Source organism: Callorhinus ursinus, unplaced genomic scaffold (assembly GCF_003265705.2).
Source record: "Callorhinus ursinus isolate GAN/ISIS: 27379988/994484 unplaced genomic scaffold, GSC_fseal_2.0 scaffold5, whole genome shotgun sequence".
Classification (NCBI taxonomy): domain Eukaryota; kingdom Metazoa; phylum Chordata; class Mammalia; order Carnivora; family Otariidae; genus Callorhinus; species Callorhinus ursinus.
Window position 1 is genome coordinate 62,615,154 of NW_027397067.1, and position 17,204 is coordinate 62,632,357.

Below are 17,204 nucleotides of genomic sequence, written 5' to 3' on the forward strand. Positions count from 1 at the left end.
GGCCTAGTGGATGATACTATCATATCATACATTTCTCGAGCGCTCACTGCATTCCAGGCATCATTCGACCCTTCATATGCATTAGCACATTTACTCTTCTCAAAAACACTGTGAAGGAGATATTTCAATATTCTGATTTACTAGTGAGGGAACTTCGACTTACAGAATTTAAGTGGGTTGCCAGTGAGCCAGTGATGGAACCAGCACTTGAACTAAGCCCTCAGATCCCAGATCTTCCGCTCTTAACTACTGCAAAATAAAAATGTATTGCAGAAGCATGCCACTTTGTCCTGGATGGATGGGATTCTTCCTTGCATTTGTTTCTACTGACTTGGCTGTGAGTGTATTTTAATAATGAATGATATGTAGGAGGAAGAAAATCTGCCCAACAAAACTTAATATTGTATTTTTCATTAAGTACAATGTTAGTTGTTTTCCTTTTCTCTCCCTGTTACTCGGACATGCAATGACTACAAAAAACTTGCAGGTTCCAGGTAGTAATTCTTCTTAAACCAAATAAACCTGAAAACAAAGAAGAGGTGCTTTATTTTTTTTTTATTTTTTTATTGTTATGTTAATCACCATACATTACATCATTGGTTTTTGATGTAGTGTTCCATGATTCATTATTTGCGTATAACACCCAGTGCTCCATGTAGTACATGCCCTCTTTAATACCCATCACCAGGCTAACCCATTCCCCCCACCCTCCTCCCCTCTAGAACCCTCAGTTTGTTTTTCAGAGTCCATCGTCTCTCATGGTTCGTCTCCCCCTCCGACTTACTCCCCTTCATTCTTCCCCTCCTGCTATTTTCTTCTTTTTCTTTTTTCTTAACATATGTTGCATTATTTGTTTCAGAAGTACAGATCTGTGATTCATCAGTCTTGCACAATTCACAGCGCTCACCATAGCACATACCCTACCCAATGTCTGTCACCCAGCCACCCCATCCCTCCCACCCCCCACCACTCCAGCAACACTCAGTTTGTTTCCTGAGGTTAAGAATTCCTCATATCAGTGAGGTCATATGATACATGTCTTTCTCTGATTGACTTATTTCACTCAGCATAACACCTTCCAGTTCCATCCACGTCATTGCAAATGGCAAGATCTCATTCCTTTTGATGGCTGCATAATATTCCATTGTGTATATATACCACCTCCTCTTTATCCATTCATCTGTCGATGGACATCTTGGCTCTTTCCACAGTTTGGCTATTGTGGACATTGCTGCTATAAACATTGGGGTGCACGTACCCCTTTGGATCCCTACATTTGTATCTTTGTGGTAAATACCCAGTAGTGCAATTGCTGGATCATATGGTAGCTCTATTTTCAACTGTTTGAGGAATCTCCATACTGTTTTCCAGAGTGGTTGCACCAGCTTGCATTCCCACCAACAGTGTAGGAGGGTTCCCCTTTCTCCGCAACCCCGCCAACATCTGTGGTTTCCTGACTTGTTAATTTTAGCCATTCTGACTGGTGTGAGGTGGTATCTCATTGAGGTTTTGATTTGGATTTCCCTGATGCCGAGCGATGTTGAGCACTTTTTCATGTGTCTGTTGGCCATTTGGATGTCTTCTTTGGAAAAATGTCTCTTCATGTCATCTGCCCATTTCTCGATTGGATTATTTGTTCTTTGCGTGTTGAGTTTGATAAGTTCTTTATAGATTTTGGATACTAGCCTTTTATCTGATACGTCATTTGCAAATATTTTCTCCCATTCTGTCAGTTGTCTTTTGGTTTTGTGGACTGTTTCTTTTGCTGTGCAAAAGCTTTTTATCTCGATGAAATCCCAATAGTTCATTTTTGCCCTTGCTTCCCTTGCCTTTGGCGATGTTTCTAGGAAGAAGTTGCTGCAGCTGAGGTCGAAGAGGTTGCTGCCTGTGTTCTCCTTTAGGATTTTGATGGACTCCTGTCTCACGTTTAGGTCTTTCAACCATTTGGAGTCTATTTTTGTGTGTGGTGTAAGGAACTGGTCCAGTTTCATTCTTCTGCATGTGGCTGTCCAATTTTCCCAACACCATTTGTTGAAGAGACTGTCTTTTTCCCACTGGACATTCTTTCCGGCTTTGTCAAAGATTAGTTGACCATAGAGTTGAGGGTCCATTTCTTGGCTCTCGATTCTGTTCCACTGATCTATGTGTCTGTTTTTGTGCCAGTACCATACTGTCTTGATGATGACAGCTTTGTAATAGAGCTGGAAGTCCGGAATTGTGATGCCGCCAGCTTTGCTTTTCTTTTTCAACATTCCTCTGGCTATTCGGGGTCTCTTCTGGTTCCATACAAATTTTAGGATTATTTGTTCCCTTTCTTTGAAAAGCGTGGATGGTATCTTGATGGGGATTGCATTGAATGTGTAGATTGTTCTAGGTAGCATTGACATCTTCACAATGTTTGTTCTTCCAATCCATGAGCTTGGAACGTTTTTCCATTTCTTTGTGTCTTCTTCAATTTCTTTCATGAGTATTTTATAGTTTTCTGAGTACAGATCCTTTAGAAGAGGTGCTTTATAATTCAAGTAGGAAACACTGCAGGATCCTTGAAATCCTCACTTTTTTTTTTGCTAGGTTATACAGAAACTAGCTGAAGGGGGAATAAAGTTTAGGGGTCTCTGAGATTGATGGGACACAATAAAGGGATTGGTTGACATCATGGTCAAGCACATCAACAACCTGGGTTGGATCATAGGAAGCACCTAGGAAACATAGTTGTCATCAATATTGTCATTGATATTGTTATTAAATTAATCACAATATATGTCCCTACATATTATATTTCCTTACATTGTTTAGAATATTAATATAGAAAAAGCATTTCTATTCTATTTCCTTAGTTGATACATTATCTTGTCATCTGAGGAGAGAGCCTATAGATGAATAAAAGCCAAATCTCCTTACCAGGGAGAAGAAAAGAGATCATTGATCTTTTCAAAATCTCACCTTGTTAGATGCCAACAACACACATGATAATTTCCCATTCATAGTACTCATAACATTTATAAGACCTTGTTTGGTGTCTCCTTCCCACCAAACTTTTAGGCTTAGATCATGTCTAGTCGGAGACAGTGTTGTATGCCTAGGACTCAACACAGGACTTAGTAGCTGGTAGAGACTCAATAAATATTTGTTCAAGTAATGAATGAGTGAGTGAGCAAATTGTGAAGTTTTGAGCAGCTCTTGAGAACAAAGTGTAAAATACCTGCCCTCAAAACAAGGAACTTGCACTCTAATTGAGTAGTTGACATTAATACAAAAAGTTAAATAACAGTGTGCTTTAAAATAATACCCTAAGGCAGCAATTAGAGAGTAGTAACAAGGAACCAGATGGTGAATTACCAAGGAAATAATTCTATCAATAAATTCAGAGAATTTAGAATTTGAGACGAGACTCATGGGTAAAATTTACAAAAGGAGAGAAGATCCACAGTTTCTTTATATTATTTATGATTTATTTTTCAAATTGCAAGAGTATTTCATGCTTGTTGAAACACATAGCATGTGTATTATGCTAAGCGAAATAAGTCATTCAGAGAAAGACAAATGCCATACGATTTTACTCATATGTGGAATTTAAGAAACAAAACCGATGAACATAGGGGAAGGGAAAGAAAAATAAAATAAAATGAAAATAGAGAAGGAGGCAAGCCATAAGAGATACTGAACTCCGGGAAACAAACTGAAGGTTCCAGGAGGGGAGGTGGGTAGGGGAATGGGGTAACTGGGTGATGGGCATTAAGGAGGGCACTTGATGTAATGAGCACTGGGTGTTATATGCAACTGATGAATCACTAAATTCTAGCCCCGAAACTAATAATACAGTACATGCTAACTAAATTGAATTTAAATAAACAATTTAATTTAAAAATACCATATAACATGTGTAAATATGTGCAGAATAAAAATGTGTAAAGAGAAAGCTAATGATCTCACTTTTCACTGTGACTCTTCCATTTTCTGAACCACTCCACCTATGTAACCATCATTAATAGCTTGGTATTAACATGTTTCTCTACATTTTTTCTGTTTATTTATTTTTTCTTTTAAATGGGATCATATGCAAATGACTCTCCAAGAGACAGTCTTTATATAATATAACATGGAGATCACACCTTCTTCAGAGGTCTTTCTCGAACTCATTATTTTTGGCAACTGCACAATATTTCTCAGTTTCATGATGATGATACACTTTCAGATTGTTTATGGTTTTGTTTTTGCCACTATCAACATTCTCATATATATAAATACACACACATGTATACACATTAGTTCTTACAGTTATTCTCATAAAATAGGTTCCCTAAGATACAATGGAAGGTGTGGATTCTTTACTTTAATCCTTATTGACAGACTAGCTTCCAGAAACGCTGTAGCAATTCATGTGTTACCAGAAGCAATGACTGAGTGCTGTCTGCATCTATGGCATCTTTAAATGCTACTAGTTTTTTAGATTATTACTAAACCTGATGGCAACATATGATAACAGACATTTCCATATTACTTTTCTGACTAATAGTGAGTATGGACATTGTTCATCTATCATTTATTGTTTATATTTTTAGATCATCTTTTTATTTCACTTATTGTCTTTTTGCAAAAGCTTTTCACATGTTAAGAATATTAATCACCTTATATATGTCTTAGGGCTTGATTTTTTTCCTTGTTTGTCATATATTTGTTTATAAACCCTATACAGTTATGTGACTTCTTTTACCATATAAAAACTTTTAATTTCTCATGTGGTCATATATGTCTTTCTTCCCTTTTATGACTTCTGCTTTTTTCCTCTGGAGAGATGAACTTCAAACAGAGAGAAAAGCCTTTCAATGGTGGAATGAATTGAAAGACCTTTTAATGAAAAATGAATAAACAAGTTGAACAGGCATAGAAGGTTATGCAAGTCAATGTCAGAAAATAACACCAGAAAGTTCCATTGATGCCAGTCTGTGAAAAATCCAAATGCTAGACTAACTAGTTTGGACTTGGCCTATAAACACAGAGGAACTGCTGAAATGTTTTGAATGGGACAGTTTTGTAATGAAAATGTGATTTTTATAAAGCTTCGTTTGCAAGATGGCTTGAAAAAGTGAAGCTCAGATCTAAGGAAACTAATATTTCAACAATTATACATTGAACAGACACTATTCTAGGCACTTGGATCACCAGTGAATAAAACACCAGGAAGACCATTTAGGGACCACCTGCAAGGAATGGGGATTAGAGTATTAGCCCAGGGAAAGGTAGAAAAATGGCAGCAGGGCGAGAGGAAAAAGAAAGGACGCATGTGAAAAAAAGTAAGAATCAAGGCGGGAATTCGGAAGGAGGAAGTGCCAAAACCCATTTGGGGACTGAGCCTGGCAGATGAGAGCATGGCGGTGACACTGGGAGAGATGGGCAAATAAGAGGAGGAAACAAAAGCATGGGGTGGAGGGAAGAGTAGAGCCAGGCTGGCTGCCCTCCTAAGGTTACGAGCCCTCACACAGACCTCTCGGCTGGCTCAAGTCCAATTCATTAATCAGCCATTTGTGAGAAGAACATTTTAATCAATGACTAGTTTATTTGACTGTATTGTCATTAAGCTCACATTTATCGATCTTCCCTTTAAGGGTGTTGTTCCTTTCCTTTTGAAAACCTTCCTCGAGAAAGCACCTGTTGCATCTGAGTGGCTGTGCCAAGTGCTAGGGATATAAAGGAAATAGTGTATCCTCCCTGACTTTTCCCAGCATCTGACAGGGTGTGGTGGATGCTACGAAGTACAAGGGCTGTTCCCTTCAGGGAATGAGACTCTCCTGATGGTTAGGGAGATGGCAGCAGCAGCAAGAAAGTCTGCACTGAGCAGACTCCTGGGGAGAGGAGGTGACGTGTGAGCCAAACCCATAGGATGCATGGTTTGGATGGAAGATAAAAATCCACACGAACTTTTTTTGATGAGAACGTTTTAGTACCAGCCTGCCCTCATCTAATGACAGATTTGTATTTTAACTTATTTTCTTTTTCACTTACCTGAAGATATAAATTTATTCTGGTGGAGCCCAATGCAAGGGATCCCATTTACTTCTTCCTGAGAAAGACCAGGGAAGAGTTTCAGGTGTGAGCAGGTAGAGGCAGGTGTTTTGTCCTTCACACTTCCATAACAGCTGCTCTCCCAGCATTTATCCCAGTAATTATAGGCTTACGTGCCCATCCTTTCCTGAGGTTTCCATCTCCTCAGAGGAAGGCCCTTTTTTTTCCTGATCTGTGTCTAGTAGTTAGGTAAGGAAGGTAAGGAAACGTGTTTGCAGGTGAGAGAAACCAAATACAAACCAAGCTTACACTGGTTAATCAAACAAGCAAAGAGAGGAGAGAAGGGGCATGTTTAGCCTCATGTGACAGGGAGGGACTCAAGCTGTGCTACATCCGGTTTGGAATCAGGTGCTCAGGACTAAGCCTCATACCTTCGTTCTGCTTTCCTCGATAATGCCTTCGTTTTAAAGAAGGTTCTCCCTTCATGGTGGTAAAACAGATTCTGACACTTCAATAACAGTTTGTCTTCTCTGCAACCCTTGCAGAAACAGCAGGTCTCCATTTTTTGAAAGTTGTAACTGCTCGAGTTATTGAGGAGGCTTATCTACAAATCGAGACTCACTGGCTCTCTTTTTGGGTCCCATGCCCACTGCTGAGCCAATCACTGTGGGTTAGGTTCAAACCACATGGACTAAGAATAAGCAAGTGTGGTTTCCTATGGAAGTTTGTGGAGCTGTTACCAGAAGGACAGATCGAGGATACCAGGAAGGTGAAACCTGTAGGTTCCCACTCCACACTTCATATTTAGTGGATTGATAAGGGCACACTCAATACACAGGGATCCTCTGTGAGCTCTTCCATCCATAATATCATCTAAACTTCAAGCAACCCCCTAAGAAAAGTGTAACTACCTCAGTTTTCTAGTTTAGGAAACAGAAGCAGAGAGAGAACATATTTAGTATAATATTAAAGAGCTGTTAAGTGGCGATGTAGGATTTGAGCCCAGGTCTCTGGGACTATGAATTAGTTTGCTAGGGCCGCCATAACAAAATACCACAAACTGGGTGGCTTAAACGACAGGAACTCACTGTCTTGCAGTTCTGGAGGCTGGAAGTCCAAGGTCAAGGAGTCAACAGATTTGGTCTCTTTTTGCTAGGACCTCTCTCCTTGGCTTGCACACGGCTGCCTTCTCACTGTGTCCTCACATGGCCTTTTCAGGGGTTAGTGCATTCATCCCTGGCATCCTTTTGTGTGTCCAAATTTCCTCCTCTCATAAGGACACCAGACAGATTGGATTAGGGTTGTCTGAACAGCCAGAATTTAACTTAATCATCTCTTTAAAGGCCTTCTGTCTGAATACAGTTACATTCTGAAGTACTGGGAGTAGGGCTTCAATATATGAATTTTGGGGGTGAAGAAACAATCCAGCCATGACAGACTATAAAGCTCCTGTTTTGCCCCTAGCACCAACTTTCCAAAGACCTGTGTTTCCAAAGGCTGAAACCCTTGGCAAACTGCATCTTGGTTAAGAGCTGCTTTCTTCCACATAAGATTCTCCCTTGGACAGCTTTTCTCCTCAGAGGCAGGCAGTTTCCTACGGACTAAAACGAACTTGGTTCTTTTGTAACCATATCCCTGCTCTAGGACCAAAATAAACATTTTGCAAATGCTTTAAATGTATTAGGAAAGGTGTTTTATAAGGATACACTCCTCATAACTAGGTGAGGGTGTGTTAGGGAAGAGCCTCAGAAAATCTCTTAGAGGACCCCTGCCCCACTGTCATAGAAAGATTTTTTTTTCTATTCATAGAACATAGTGTTTCTCATTATGTTGTTGTTGTTGTTGTTAAGCCAGGTTAGCCAAGGTCTTGTCTCCCCTGACCACAGATCAGTTGCCTCATGGCAATGAAGATGCAAAGTAATGTCTACAAATCATTCTTCTTTTAGAAACCATGCCTGCTCATTTTTTATGCTTTCATTAAAATAAATATGAAGAAAAACCCTTCAGTGTCTCAAATGAGGAAAGAGCCATGATGAAATCTCACCACGGGCCTGTAATCTCTCCACAGTTTATGACCACTGCTATCTTTGAGGGTCAGTGAGCCATGCTTGCAGAGGCCTGGTTTTAAATTACAGATCACCTTCTCCTGCTGGCTCCTGTCAACCAAGTGCTTGGCACCAGTTCTAGGGCATAAGACCCTTGGAGAGCTGAAAAATCCCACCTTCGGGGAATGGGCAGGAGCAGTCCAGGTAACACTACACATTACCTGGCAATACATTTGATGGAGAAAAAAGGAAATAAGCAAACTCTTTACTGAGTTCTTCCTCTACCAGCAATTTCTACCACAAAACTATCAAAATGAATCAAAGTACCATGTGTCTTAGAGTAAGCAAGTAGCCCTCAATTTGGGAGACTAAACAGGTTAGGTCCTCTTTTATTTCCATTTACAGATAAAACAGGAACTTTGAAAGGTTAAATACCACATCTAAGTTCACAGAGCTGGAAAGGGATATAATGAGGAATTGAATTCAGGACCTGTAAGAGTGAAGCCCACGGATTTCACCAATATATCACCCGAGCATCACAGAAACTGTATTCTTCTGTAACTGACCAATGGACATGTGTCTTCTTCCAGACACTCTGGTCATGGCAGCTTCTTGACTTATTAGTAGTCCTTCCTGAAGAAAAAATGGAATTTTGGTCATAATTTGTATTCACCGAACCCAGGTTTACTCCTCTGAATGTCTGCTCCTTTTTCTAAAGGCTCACCCCTTTTTCATGAGTTTATATACAGCAGAGTAGTATGGGCTCAAGATGAACAAGGTCACAGAGCTCTATAAAGGTGACTTTAGCAAATCGCCGTAGCCAAGTTGAACTTAAGATTGGCATAATGATATTATGTGTACATAGGAGAATGTTCTTAACTTTTAGAGATTTGCTGAAGTATTTAAGGAAGATATGTCATCATGTCTGTAATTTACTTTTTTTAAAAAAGTCAGTAAAAATACATAGTTGAAGCAATGGCAACATGTCAATTGTTAAGTCTCAGTAATGGGTATACATTTATTTCTATTTATCTTTAATTGTGCGAAAATTTACTTAGTATATATAGTCAAGTACAAAAGTAAGTGATGATTATAGGATAAGGATTGAGGTAGTGAATACAAGGGAAGGTTAAAAAGAGATGTCTTTTCTGATGATGATGATGATGATCATTCTTATACCTCCTTTCTGTTCTGATTAAAAGAAGAACAGATAACCTTACCAAGCACCAGGCACTGCACAGAACACTTTTCATGCATTGTCCCCATTAGGCCACAACAATCCTATGAAGTGATGATTATTTTTTCTCCATTTAATGGATGAAACGGAGACTCAGAAAAATGATATAACTCGCTCCAGAGCCCTATTCACCAAAGGAGGGAACTCCTTTTGCCTTCGGGAGAGCTGTGTGGGAATGACTGAGTTGAAAGAATTCAGGACACGTAGGGAGGTAGGTAAAGGCACAGAGGGACTGATAAAGTAAGTGATGGAGAGAAAGCAAACATAGTAGTTCCTGAGGATGGCCGAATATTTCAGTGAAAAGATGAGGTTGTGATCAAGGAAGTCAAAGCACTGGGAGATAGTTCATTTTATGACCATACTGATATACCTGGTATGTATGAGCAGTCCAGGGAATAATCGATATGACTACAGAGCTTTCCAAGAGTGAGAATGCAATAGGCAAGAAAGGGTAACTAGAGATGGGAAGGCTATATTTTAGGGAAGAGTCCTGGCCCCATTAATAAAGCACACCATGCCATCCACTCCACTCAGTTCTAAGGCTGATCAGGAAAAGGATCGCTAACAACTTTTCCCTAGTCCATAAGATTATTTTGGCAGTGAGAAAAATTCAGCTCCTAGTGAATTTCCTTTAGCATTTCCAAAACCAATTCACTAATTTTTAATAATTGTTTCCTTTGAGCAGGGGGTACTGACCTAGGTTCAGCTATTTCATTTCAAACTAGAATTTAATTTTAAAAGACTTTTTGCTTTTTGGGAAAAAAAAAAAACTTTACCTAAGAAAACTTGGTCAACTGTGTGCTCTGCTGGAATTCTGCTGGAAAGATTATCACAGCAAGTTGGTGGCCTAGGGGAGCTGAAACAAATCATTTTTGTAAAATTGAAATGAGTTCATTTCAACTGATAGCTTTTCATTTAATTTTAAAATGTAAGTAGCTATTTTTAAAAGAAAAAAAGAAAGTCTAAATTGCACTACTAACCCAATGAAATATTGCCAAGAGGATGAAAGCAGACAACTGTGAACCATGTGGGGGATCCTTTCCAAAGCTTGCTTTTATACCTCTCTTCTGTTCTCATTAAAGCAAGACCCAAATATCAAATGATCCTGGGGTACAAGCTGAAGGCAAGGGCACAAGTTGTTTACTTCATCTCTACCAGAAGCCTGCTCACCACCAGGCTAGGAGGCAAGCACACAAGTCAGAAGAAGAATGATCCTATTTTCACCCTCCCAGGTCTCCATCGGGAGCCACCAGGGAGCAGTAGATGACTAACTCACTCATCTGGCTGCTTTCAGTTAGATACTTGCTTGAAAATGAATGGGAAAACTCAGAGGGGGAGCGGCGTGGAAGGAGGAGAAATAATGGCACCAAAAGTTCACATTCATGTGGTTTCGTGATTCACAAGGTGCTTCACATATATGCCTGTGTTTGATCTTGCCCTTTAGTGAGCAGGACATGCATCTTTAGTCCCGTCATACAGAAGAGCAATCCCAGACCCAGAAATGAATGTATTCCCAATCATCAAGTTTGTTTAGAGCAAGGGCTTTGAAGGCAAATGCCCTGGTTTGAATCCTGGCTTTACTACTTGCAAGCTATGCGATGCTGGGAAGTTACTTAACCCTTCTTTGACCCATTTCCTCATCTGTAAAGTGGAGCTAAGAATAGTATTCTCAAAGGTTGTTGAAGAGACCAAATGACAGAATGCATATCAAGAACTAAGAACCCCTTTGGCACATAGTATTCAATAAACACTACCATTACATTTGTAAAATGTTTTATGGCTCACAAGATATATCCAGTTCAACTACATTTATTAAACATCAGAGCCAAACACTGTGTCAAATGATGGGGTTGCTAGAATAAATCCCCCATGACCCCAGCCATCCCACAGGTGACAGATGAGTATAAGGAACAGAACTGAAAAATGGGCTCATTCGGTATAAAGTTCATTATTTTCAACAATCAACGTAATTAAAGGGAGAATTTAGCCTAGCCTGAAAATGTTAGAGAGGGCTTCTTGAAAGAAAACACTTTTCTAATTTTACCTTTCCTAAAACCCTCTGAAGAAGATAGTATTTTGTTCATTCTACAAATGAGTGAGTCAAGGACTTCCCAAGTTCCCTCAGCTAGTGAGTGGCAAAGCCAACTCTCAGTGATCCCGAACTACTTCAAGGATACATTCCCTGTGAATTGAGTCCTTGAGATACTAGGCTATTTTTTTCCCCTTCCCCATTGTTTTTCTTTTTTAAAAAGAAAAAAGCAGTCATTGTTTCTGGATCTCCTCTTCCCCCCCACCACTGAAAAATTTGGCACAATGTCAAATTATCTAAACTAAACCAAAATCTGCTAAGGGTCACAAAAATCCTAGATTGGAAGGGACAATTGTTTATTGGTAGAGATCTGGAGGCACAGAGATACACCTGCTGTATCCTAGTTCTACCACCTACAAGCTCAATGACAATAGGCAAGCAATTAATCTTGTTGAGTCTGCTTTTCCACTCATAAAATGGCACAATAATAGTTTCCACCTCCTAGAATTGGTATGATGATTAACAGTGTTGGCACACATTATAATTACTCAATAAACATTTGCTACTAACTTTATTTAAAGAAATGCCACTTAATCCATCCACTTCACCCCTCCTGTCTGATCACACAAATCTTCTGTGTGTTCTTTTTTGAAAGCCTTCCCCAGAAGAAGATTTTAGAGCTTCACATGTGAAGTGATTTAATGCTTGACCAATCTCACGACCTGGAAATCCAACTCTTCCATACTTGGCTTATGCTTTCATTTAAAATATTAACATTCTGCTCTCAGAAAAAATAAAGAATGGCTGATGATGTTTTTTTCTGGATGAATAAATGACATCTTCACTTTGTCTCTCCTGAACTGTCTAAGGAGCTTCACTCTTGTCTTTAGAAGTCTTCTTTCTGTTTCTTTCCACTGGTGATGGACGGGACTCCTTCATATCCTGAGATTGCTATGTGATAATGTAGGTAGCTGGTCATAATATTGTGTGTGTTGTGCTGTTTATTTTCAAAGCACATTCACATACTTACCTTGTTGATCCTAAAACAACTGAGAGAGGTAGGGAGGGCAGGTATAAAGTCCACATTAAGGACGAGGAAACTAAAACATTAAGTGAAGAATAACAATAGCCACCACTGCATGATTATGTTCCATACCTCCTACGCATTTTATCTTATTAAACTTCTGACAAGGGCCCTCCTTTGGTAGGTGTTATTAGTTCAATTTGCAGGAGGGGAAAATGAGACTCAGAAAGGGATGTCACATATCCAACTTTCTCCAGATAATGAGTGGTCAAGCTGAGAAAGGCCAGATCTGTCTTACTTCAAAGCCAGTAAGCTCTATCAGGGACTTTTTTTTTCTCTCTTTTTTAAATTTTTTATAGTTATGTTAATCACCATACATTATATCATTAGTTTTTGATGTTCTATCAGTGACTTTTGAAGGTTTGCTCAACCCATCAGTGACTAACATGATGTGAAAATTCAGGGCTCCTGATTTATAGTCCAGAACACTTATCTTTTCTTTCTTTTTCTTTTTTTAAGATTTACTTATTTTAGATAGAGAGTGTAAGCAGGGGGAGGGTCGGGGGAGAGGGAGGTAGAATCCCAAGTAGACTCCCTGCTGAGCACAGAGCCCAACTCGGGGCTCAATCCCAAGACCTGAGATCATGACCTGAGCCAAAATCAAGAGTTGGATGCTTAACTGACTGAGCCACTCAGGCACCCCCAGGACACTTTTCTTTTCTTTTCTTTTCTTTTTTTTTAAAGATTTTATTTATTTATTTATTTGTCAGAGAGAGAGAGAGAGAGAGAGCACAAGCAGGGGGAGCGGCAGGCAGAGCAGTAGAGGGAGAAGCAGGCTCCACGGCGAGCAAGGAGCCCAATGAGGGACTCGATACCAGGACCCTGCGGTCATGACCTGAGCCAAAGGCAGACGCTTAATGACTGAGCCACCCAGGTGTCCCTCCAGGATACTTTTCATTAAGGCACTCATTCAGTCCTTGACTGGGCAGGTACCAGAGCTAGACCCATCTATGACTAAGAGAGCTGCTGCTCACACAGAACTGCTTTGCTTCCTCATTCCTAGCTGTCTTCTGTTCTTAGCTTCCTGGTCTATGCCTACAATTTGGGGGCTCTCAAGCATGCAGTCAGAGAGTAGTAATTTATAAAGTATAAATTATCATTTATATATTTTTATGTATTTAATTATATATATTATTTATATATGTATCACACATCAATATACATATTTGTACATGTACATGCTTCCAGAACTGGCCAAATTCTCCAGCAAAAATAAAGACTTGTCACACCAGATGTTTTATCTAAACACACACACCCACATATGTGTATATATATACACATATAATGTATATGAATATATATGTGTACACACCCACAATGGAATATTGCTCAGCCATAAAAAAGAATGAGAGCTCACCATTTGCAACAACATGGATGGACCTAGAGTGTATTATGCTAAATGAGTCAGACAGACAAAGACAAATACCATTTGATTTTACTTGTACATAGAATCTAAAAAACAAAATGAACGAATAAACAAAAAGTAGAAACAGACCCATAAATACAGAGAACTTGCTGGTGGTTGCCAGAGGGGAGGAAGGTGTAGAGATGGGCAAAATGAGTGAAGGGGATTAGGAGGTACAGGCTTCCAGTTATGAAATGAGTAAATCACAGAGAGGAAAGGCACAGCACAGGGAATGTAACTGCTGCTACAGTAATACTGTAGTATTGTATGATGACACATGGTGGCTACACAATCTATAGACTTGCCAGATCAGTATGTTGTAACCTGAAACTAATGTAGTATTGTCAACTACGCTTCAATTAAAAAAAAAAAAAAGATTTGTTAAACCAAATAAAGTTCTCAGGAAATCACCAGCAGAGATATTTCTTCAAACATAAACTTAATAGGTTTGCAATTTGGGAATTTCTTGTGGAAAATTTGACACTGGTCCCCCACCCCCAGCCCATACACTGAGGACAAGGGGAGACCAAAGAGAGAGGCAGACCAATCCAGATCGGTAGGTGGTGGTGTTAATAAGCAAGGGAAGTTACAGATGAGGCTTGTCTTTGGTGGTGGCAAGATGAGGTCTCCACACCCGTATGCCAGAATCTCAAAAGTTCATATAGAACTCATCAGGGTTCAGTCACATATACCAGTCAGATGGTCTCAACGACACCTCACCCACTCAAGGCTGCATCCTTGAAATGGTTCCCACTGTGGGAATGGTGGACAGCTCATACATTTCAAGACAGGGGATGGGGTGAAGAGCTTTTGATCGACTGCTGAGGTCTAGTTCACAGGTCAGTGGGCACTCACATCCCCTCAGTGGATCTCCCCCAACAATCTGGAGAAGAGTGAAAGGCAAAAGATACCAGAAGTGTCCTCTCTTTCCCTGAATGTCCAGTCCATGTGCACCTGTATACATAGTCACATCAGAGTTATAGGGCAAGCACTGGGCTGAGGAATGGATTCCAGCCATGTTCACCACGATATCCTGGGGAGGATGTGCTATGTTATTATCTGAGCTGCTCCACTCTTTCATTTTCCATTTCAAAAGGAGATGATGGTGAAAAGGGAGATCCAGGAGAGGAGGGGAAACATGGCAAAGTGGGACGCATGGGGCCAAAAGGTAAGTGCAATGACATGAATTTGACGCTCTAATATTAGAATTGCGTTCCTCTCTCTACTGGCCTTGCCCTGGAAATTGGCAGCTTTCTTAACACTCTCTGCTCCAGAGATGAATGACGTGTATTTCAGACATGAATTTACTCACCACCAGAGAGCTCCTATGACCCTGACTGTCCCCAAGATTCAACACATTTCTCAAGCTACCTCCTTAGGGTGGGCAGGAGTGGGACACTCCAGGAGCCTAGGGAGTAGTAGTCTCCAGAAATCTCTAGGAAACTGTGAATTTTAGAAACACAGCTGGGTTGATAGCTGTGTCTTCTCAGAAGCCACTGCTAAGCAACTCATTTTGGCTGGCCTAGAGCGTAAGGAGAACAATAAGAAGGAACAGAAATAGTTGTCTGCTCCATTGATTTACCCATCTGTTTCCAAGTTCTGTCAGCAAATGGTGGGGTGGGAGAAAGAGCAGAGCAAAGAAGATGAGAATGACACAAAGGCTTTTAGGGAGTATTTTTACTCACAAAGCCAAGAGCAACCTCCCCAAAATACAGCTTTAGACTGTGATGTGTAAGTGTGTGTCTTTCCTGCTAAGTGCTACAAGGTGGTGGCCCTAAACCACTGATTTCAAAATCTTTAGTATATTAAAGAGAAAAAAAGACTCACAGGCCTTTGAGACCTCAGTTTGAGAAATGCCGATTTAAACTCTTCTTATTCTATAAATATGTACAATATTCTTTTTTAAATTAATTAATTAATTTTTATTAACATATAATGCGTTATTTGTTTCAGAGGTACAGGTCTGTGATTCATCAGTCTTACGCAATTCACAGTGCTCACCATAGCACATACCCTCCCCAGTGTCCGTCACCCAGCCACCCCATCCCTCCCAGCCCCTCCACTCCAGCAACCCTCAGTTTGTTTCCTGAGATTAATTTGTCTCCCTCTCTGGTTTCTTCTTGTTTCATTTTTCCCTCCCTTCCCCTATGACCCTCTGTCTTGTTTCTCAAATTCAGTTGCAAAATTATTTTCACAGGGATACAGCTTTATAAAGGGTAAATGTTTTTTAGGTCATCATAGAAAAAAACAAAATTGATAACAATTTTGGAGGAACTCAGTTATTCCTGATCATATATATCTATATATATCTCTCTCTATATATTTTTTAATAAAAACTCTCTGATGTCCCTTTGATCACTAGGTTTTATGATACGTTCCCTCCCCTTTTTAAAACGGCTAATATAGTCAAATCTTAGGGAGGAAATAGACTCCCAAAGTGAAGCTAAAATAGATCTACAGAGGAACAGAATTAGAATAAAATGTAGGAATTCTTCCACTCAGCCCCTTATTTGACCTTTAGATTAAACATCCTCTGCTATAGACCTTTTAGAAATATCGTGTTGGTAAGCGTTTCAGTATCACTGGGTCCAGGATTTTCATACTTACCCACATTTAGTTTTAATACATACACTATAATGTGATTAAAGTAGATAAGGAAGCCCAGGATATATGTCCCATACCGCAGATGGAAGAGTGCACTTTTTGGTATTTCTTTCCAGTAACTATCATGCATTAGCCACATCTTCAAGGGGAGCACAAAACCTCAGCATGTAAAGATGACATGCTTTGCTTTTCAGGACTTAAGGGGGAGCTGGGTGATGCAGGAGACCAGGGCAACATTGGCAAGACTGGGCCCATTGGTAAGAAGGGTAAGCTGCATTTTCCTTTTCTCCAGTGGTAATTTGAAGCAAATCATGCATAACCTTGATATATTCTGAAACGTTCTGTATCGTGAAAATGATACCTTTTCTTTCTTTTAAAATAGGAGTTTTTCTCTTTCTTCATATCTTCTTCGCTGTTCCTTTCATATATAAACAATGTGTCTAAAAAAATAAAGGCCTTGAACGAGATTAAACAGAAATTCAGGGACACAATCAAACATAAAGTTTTGGTACTTTCTGTATTGAACTATATGTCCTAGAATCTGTTGGTTGTAATCCTTGATACAACTAAAATGGGTATCAAGACCATGAAGCATGTTCAGTGGTAGAAAACAATTATTAAAATTTAAGACAGCAAAGGATAGTAGAAGTTTCTTTCTTTTCTTTCTTTCTTTCTTCTTTCTTTCTTTCTTTCTTTCTTTCTTTCTTTCTTTCTTTCTTTCTTTCTTTCTTTCTTTCTTTTTTTCTTTCTTTCTTTCTTTCTTTCTTTCTTTCTTTCTTTCTTTCTTTCTCTTTCTT

At 39.6% G+C, this 17,204-nt stretch overlaps 1 protein-coding gene across 2 annotated transcripts in view; it reads left to right on the forward strand.

Annotated features, from left to right (window-relative positions):
- Positions 1-17,204, forward strand: part of COLEC10 (collectin subfamily member 10) — a 38,250-nt gene that overhangs the window by 8,018 nt on the left and 13,028 nt on the right. Inside the window, exons 2-3 of one of the 2 annotated variants that reach the window (XM_025871542.2) lie at positions 14,900-14,971; positions 16,602-16,673. The exons of the other annotated variant lie outside the window; for it this stretch is intronic. Of the exons in view, the coding sequence (XP_025727327.1) occupies positions 14,900-14,971; positions 16,602-16,673 (144 nt within the window). The remainder of the gene's footprint in view (positions 1-14,899; positions 14,972-16,601; positions 16,674-17,204) is intronic. 2 annotated transcript variants of the gene reach the window in all.